This window comes from Sinocyclocheilus anshuiensis, unplaced genomic scaffold (genome assembly GCF_001515605.1).
Source record: "Sinocyclocheilus anshuiensis isolate Anshui unplaced genomic scaffold, SAMN03320099.WGS_v1.1 scaffold1312, whole genome shotgun sequence".
NCBI lineage: Eukaryota > Metazoa > Chordata > Actinopteri > Cypriniformes > Cyprinidae > Sinocyclocheilus > Sinocyclocheilus anshuiensis.
This window is the reverse complement of record NW_015544237.1, coordinates 80,813-87,787: the sequence shown is the minus strand read 5'-3', so window position 1 is coordinate 87,787 and position 6,975 is coordinate 80,813. Positions and strand designations below refer to the sequence as shown.

Genomic DNA, 6,975 nt, shown 5'->3' with positions numbered 1-6,975 from the left:
CTGAAAAACAAAACAAGAGCGTCACTTTTTTTTTTGCAGTGTGATCAGAAGGTACAGTAAAAGTTATTTTCATATTCTAGTGTTTGGAAACAGGGCTATTCAAGCCATTCAAAATAATGGAGATTGGTAGGAAGTTGTATTTTTTTATATTTTACCTTCATGAAACCCTGCTTAGAAATGGGTTTGGACTGACATGAGGCCGAGTAACCGATGACAGAATTGAACCCTTTAACGTCTAAAAGGCTCATTCGAAGGCTTCTGTTCCTCTGCAGCTTTGTGGGGTTCCTGAAGACCTGGCTGCCTTTCCTGATGATTTGTGGGATCATAGTCACCATCGCCCTTGCCATCAACCTGCGATGACTGAGGCTTCAACACTGAGAGAGATGCTGTTTACATCGAATGCGTCTCAATACAGAGACCTCTGCATCTAGTGACACGGAGACACGCAGACTATCAGTACCATGGTAAATAAGTGAATTACAGGGACTTTTTCCAGTACTGCTTTCATTGCATTTGATGTATTTGTAATATAATCATATCACATACATGGATGGGGCTAAATGAAACATGGCAGCAATTTCCTGTCAAAACGGTTTTCCATCATTTTTCCTAGAACTGCTTGCATTGAAGTCAGTTTTCATCAGTTATGTTTAATGATCCAGGCGTGTATTGTTTTATATTCAAGGGAGACTGTAAATTTGCTTATTCCTTAAGATTTTTTATGTTTACATCTTCATTTATATTATATGACCAAATAAAAAAAGTGTATCCATAATGTTTGCCCTCATTTATTTTATTTTTAATTTCATATTGTAAAGAACGAGAGCACAAACACAAGTTTCTGTGGTTTGAAATGCTGAAACAGACCTAGCGTTCTTATAGTGCCGGATCTTTTCTCTTCACTGGTGTTATTTTACTATGTAAGCCTGTTTCTGCCATCGGATTTAAAATAGGTATATAGTGACTATCTCACAATTCTGACTTTACATCTTGCAATTCTGTTTTTGTTTCTGCCACAGAATTAAAAATAAAAAGGTAGTTGCAACTTTTTATCTCAGAATTCTGACTATTTCTTGCAATTCTGAAAAAAAAAAACCTTTAAATTGCAAGCTATAACGTTGCAAATCTGACTTTTTTCTCTAGCAATTCAGTTCACATCTCGAAAATCTAAGTTTAAATCTCGCAATTTAGACACTTTTTTTCCTCAGAATTCTGATTTTACACTCGCAATTCTATTTTTTTTGTTTACGCCACAAAATTACAAATAAAAAGGTAATTGCAATTTTTAATCTCAGAATTCGTACTATTTCTTGCAATTCTGAAAACAAAACAAAAATTTAAAGTGCAATCTATAAACTTGCAAATCTGACTTTTTTCTCGCAATTCAGTTCACATCTCGAAAATCTTAGTTATATTTCGCAATTTAGACACTTTTTTTTCCCCTCAGAATTCTAATTTTACACTTGCGATTGCGTTTTTTTTCTGCCATGGAATTAAAAATAAAAAGGTAATTGCAACGTTTTATCTCAGAATTCTGACTATTTCTTGCAATTCTGAAAACAAAACAAGAAAAAAATGTAAATCACAAGCTATATATAAACGAGCAATTCTCTGAATTCTCTCGCAATTCAGTTCACATCTCGAAATTCTCACTTTCACAGAATTCTGACTTTTTTCTCGCAGTTCAGTTCAAAACCTGCAATTCTAAGGTTATATCTCGCAATTTAGACTTTTTTACTCAGAATTCAGATTTTTTTTTTTAAATGTCTGCCATGGAATTAAAAATAAAAAAGCCAATTGTGACTTTTTAACTCGCAACTCTTGACTTTTTTTCTTGCAAATTAGACTTTATGTGAGCAAAAAAAGTCAGAATTGTGAGGAAAAAAACAGAATTATTAGAAAAAAAGTCTCAATTGTGAGATACAAAATTGCAATTACTTTATTTTTATTATTATTTGTTTATACCTTGGTGGAAACGAGCTTTCATACTTTTCTTCCTGATGTTTTAAATCTCAGTGTTTGAATCCAATGTGTTTTGTTCATGTTTAGTGGATTTATGAAGTTAGTTCTCAAGTTCACACAGGTGTAGCGAATCACATTAACCATCAACATCATCCACTAACTGACCGCAAACAAACAATACTGACTGTCTTCTTCAGTTGCTTTAGCATTTTAAACCCAACGACTGAAGTGACTGAAGTGTTTGTGCATCTTTCTTAACTGCTGTATATTTGGGAATTTAATGCATGACAAGAGTGATGCTAGTGATGCTATTGTTTCCTAACAGTGCGGTATACATCTTTACAAAGCAAAAGCTGCTCTATAAATGTTCCTTATGGACAGAGAACACACGCTGACCCCAGTCCTGTGAATAGATGGATGTGTTGTGTTGTGGAGTGTATTCAGCTCCACCCACCCTGGCTTCTACATCTGAGATCAGGAGCTCTTTCTAGGTGAGTGTGTTGCTGAGGAGCATCTACAGCATGTGCACTTACAGCGAACGCGGTGCCATCAGACGCTCCGGACCCTGAGCGCGAGCGCTTGGATGATGCTGACGCTCGTCTGCGCGATGTTGTGCGTCTCCGCGTGCGTCGCGTCGTGTCCGCTGCGCTGCGAGTGTTCTGGAGCTCAGCGCACGGTGCACTGCGCGTCTGCCGCGCTCCTCCGGGTCCCCGCCGCGATCCCAAGCGACGCGAGCAGCCTGATCATCACCGGAAACGCGATTCACAGACTCGACCACAGCGCGTTCAGCGGACTGCAGAACGTCACACACCTGAACCTGAGCAACAATGGGTGAGAAAGATACTGCTAGTCGACAAAAACTATCTATCTATCATCTATATATTTTTTACTTTATTTCTATAGCGCTTTATACAATACTGATTGTGTCAAAGCCGCTTTACATTGTTAAACTGGAAAATAGTGTTCTGATAATGCAACAGGACAATTTTTTCAGCTAAAGTCAGTTCATTGATGAGTCAGTGATGTCATCATCCAGTTCAGTTCTCTTGCAATGGTGTCTGTGCAATCAGTCAAGCGTCCCCAACTAAGCAAGCCAAAGGAACCAAAACTCCATCGGTGACAGAAATGGAGAAAAAAAAACAGGCTCAGTCCGGGGGGCCAGTTCTCCTCTGGCCAGACGAAACCAGCATGATGTGGTTTAATTCCAGCCTGCAACACAGGTGCAGAGGTCTTGTCTGGATCCCGTGGTCTTGTGCCGATGGTTGTTGAGGTCTCAGCTGACATTCAGGGCTGTAGAGGTCGTCTCTAGGGTAACATTTAAAGTGTGAAAAGCAAAGGTCCTAGTACTGAGCCTTGTGGTACTCCATACTGCACTTGTGATCGATATGATACCTCATCATTCACAGTTACTAATTGATGACGGTCAGATAAGTAAGAATTGAACCATGACAATGCAATTCCACTAATGCCAACATAATTTTCTAGTCTATTCAAAAGAATGTTGTGGTCGAGTGTCAAACGCACCACTAAAGATCCAGTAGCACTAATAGAGAAATACAACCACGATCAGATGATAAGAGCAGGCCACTTGTAACCCTGATGAGAGCAGTCACAGCACTAGGATACGGTCTAAATCCTGCCTGGAAATCCTCAGAGATACCATTTCTCTCTAAGAAGGAACATAGCTGAGAGTATACTGCCTTCTCTAGTATTTTTGACAGAAAATGGAGATTTGAGATCGGTCTGTAATTATCTAACTCTCTAGGATTAAGTTGTGTTTTTTTTAATGAGATGCTTAATAACAGCCAGTTTTAACGTTTTTGGGACACATCCTAATGACATTCACAAATTAATAATATTCAGAAGAGCATCTGTCTATCTATCTATCCATCTATCTATCGTCTGCCTGTTTGTCTATCTGCCTATCCATCCACTGTTTGTCTGTCTGTCCATCTGTCTACCTATCAATTTATCGTCTGTCTGTCTATCTATCTGCCTGTCTATCCATCTGTTTGTCTATCTATCCATCTGTCTGTCTATCTTTCTTTTTTACTCCTCCGACAGTAATATAGATTTAGTGATGTGCTCCTGCTGATTTGTATATTTCACCATTTAAAATCCTCAAAACTTTCTTTCTGTTCTGCCAGCATTATGGAGATCGGATCGCATGCGTTCTCCTCTCTGCTCACGCTGCGTTCTCTAATCTTGAACAACAACCAGCTGGTTCTGATCCACCCCGAGGCGTTCTCTGTGCCTGGCAGCCCTCTGCAGGAGCTCAGCCTGCGCGCGTCGCTCTATAACTACTCATCTCTGACCGACCTCATGACCGCCCTGCGCTGGGGAGAGCTTACAAACCTGCTTCGCCTCGATCTATCGGGCAACCGCTTCGTCCTCTTACCCCCGGGGATGTTCGCTCCTCTGCCGAACCTGCAGCATCTGCATCTGCGCAACAACTCTCTGGTGGCCATCTACAACGGCACGTTCTCTGGTATCGAGCAACTTCTAGAGCTGGACTTGACTGGAAACGCCTTCAGAACGATCAGTGACGAGGGTCTTCGCGAGCTGGAGCAATTCAGTGGGGTGCGTCTGCTGTTGGGTCAGAATCCTTACGTGTGCACATGTGAAGCGCAAGAGCTTGCCAACTGGCTAAACAGTTCAAAGGTTAGGGTGGGCGATGCAGACAGGCTGTATTGCGAGTTCCCTGCTGCTCGGCGTGACGTGTCTTTGCGGGGTCTTAGCGCGCAGGCGTTGGGGTGTTACGGTAAAGTGCACGAAGAGATCACCGACTTGTCCCTACAAACTTCCTATGTGTTCCTTGGATTAGTGCTGGGATTCGTAGGCATGGTCTTTCTCTTTGTTGTCTACCTCAACCGAAAGGGTATCAAGAAATGGATCACAGACATATATGAAGCCTGTCAAAATGTGCTGGAAGGGTATCATCACCGTTACGAGATCGACTCTGACCCACGACTGGGGCGCGTTTCACACGGTCAGCAGCAGGGTCGGCCTCAAATGGACCAGCGTTTGGCGCACATCTCTACTGACGCCCGTATCTCACAGATCCCATCTGATGTAACACTATAACTGTACAATGAACTCAATTCTATAGAAATGTTTGTAGATGCAGTATTATGTCCTGATATTTCAGTTTGTAGCAAAGTGGTGTGCTTGACATTTTCTAAATAGACCAAATCAAGGTAAATCATTAGTGGTCGGCAGATACCATTCATTAGAGAGATGTGTGACTGGTAACCGATGCAATGCCAATAAATGCATGATATAAGCTAATACAATATGCAATTTAATTGGAAAACATCCACCAATGCAAGAAGAGTCAACACAAAAACAGAACGAGAAAGACTGTAAAAGCATATAAAGGTTGAACTTGTGATTGTGTAAGATTACAGTAGTTTAAACAGACATGCACTCTTAAAAATAAAGATTCTTTATTGGCTTCAATGGTTCCATGAAGAACCTCCACCATTCCACAAAAGGTTATTTACAGTGGAAAAAGGTTATTAAGATTATTAAATGTTCTTAAATGTTTCTTTTTAGAACTGTTCACTGAAAGGTTCTTTAGAGAACCAAAAAATGGTTCTTCTATGGCATTGTTGTGAAAAACCCCATTTGGAACCTTTATATTTAAGAGTGTGGACTAAAAGCCACAATATGCTGAAATTAACAGAAAATTTACTGACAAAACTGTTGATTATAATCCGGTTTGAGCTCAAAATATCTGATTTATCAGTCCGTTGTTGTCTTGCCAAATTTTCTAAGGGTTACAAGGAAACTCAAAGGCGCACTGAATGACTTCTCATGTGTATCTAACCCTATTTGACTGAATTACGGTCTCCAGTATATTTCATAACCTGTTCACCAGATTGAAACGCTCCTCTCCATCACATTATTTGGTGCGGCCCACCGCATTCGCTGCTACAGATTGTGTCCTCGATATTTCGCCACGGTTGAGGAAAGGAGGGAAATGAAGGGGTGTATTGGGGGAAAATGGGACACAATGAAGGATTTTGAGAGTAATGTTCCCTGCAAGCACATAGCGAATCTCTCTGCATGTGTGCTTTATAGAGCTTGGAACTAATGACTGCAATTGATCAAGACCAGACAGCCCATATTAATCTGTGTCTCTGCTTTTGGCAAAGCAGTATATTGCAGTATATTACAGCATGTTTGAAAAACCACCTCTGGTGTGTGTGTGTGTGTGTGTGTGTGTGTGTGTGCATATACAGTTATAACATTAAAAGCTAGTCCGCTAAAGGAAATCTAAAATGCTTCTGTTTCTACCCGAAGCAGTGTGAGTGAATCTGTAGAGCAGGAATGACATTTGCATCATTCAATTTACATCATTCCACAGAGAATACGAAATACTTTTCAGAAATGTGCATAAAATGTTGTATTTGGGGCTTCTACATCTTTTTTCCCATTACATATACATTCATTCATTTGATAAGGATTTTAAAAAAAAAATTTCTAGAAAAAGAAATGCTTTACCGCTGAGTAAGTAGAAACAGTTATATTTAAAATTTCTGTTACTTTTTAAGATTTATATTACTTGCCAGACCTGAGAATCACAATTTTATTGAATACCCTGATATTGTTTCTCAGGTTTTCAATGATTGTGGGAATCCTGTTTTTTTGTTTTGTGTGTGTGTGTGTGTGTGTGTGTGTGTGTGTGTTTTGCACATTACATTTAACTCAGGACTTTTTCAACCCTGAATATGTTGTCCATATGCTAATATTCTTGACACCGCATCCATATTTCTCTATTTAACTGTACTCACATTTTCTTATTTAAGATGTAAAAAAATATATCTAGATATTCTTAATCACTGCACATGCAAATGAGAATCACTGATGTTAGACCAAGAGAACCCTTTAAAATAGTGACCCTGTTAAAATTGTTTTTGAGTTTGGTGCATGACAAAAACCTCACATTTGGTTTGTAGCCATAAACAGGAATGACACGTTTTCCACAAACACTGGCAATATTGCATGTTT

General features: G+C 39.7%; 1 protein-coding gene across 1 annotated transcript; it reads left to right on the top strand.

Moving 5' to 3' along the window:
• Nucleotides 1-2,269: 2,269 nt before the first annotated feature.
• Nucleotides 2,270-5,362, top strand: LOC107697589 (trophoblast glycoprotein-like). Its single transcript, XM_016498390.1, has 2 exons — nucleotides 2,270-2,793; nucleotides 4,110-5,362. The coding sequence occupies exons 1-2, from the start codon at nucleotides 2,546-2,548 to the stop codon at nucleotides 5,044-5,046; spliced, it is 1,185 nt and encodes a 394-aa protein (XP_016353876.1). The 5' UTR covers nucleotides 2,270-2,545; the 3' UTR covers nucleotides 5,047-5,362.
• Nucleotides 5,363-6,975: the final 1,613 nt, after the last annotated feature.

Bases quoted from the DNA above. Each gene is read 5' to 3' on its own strand.
- LOC107697589 (XM_016498390.1), top strand. From the start codon at position 2,546: ATGATGCTGACGCTCGTCTGCGCGATGTTGTGCGTCTCCGCGTGCGTC. The intron at 2,794-4,109 runs GTGAGAAAGATA...CTGTTCTGCCAG, and splicing joins CTGAACCTGAGCAACAATGG to CATTATGGAGATCGGATCGC.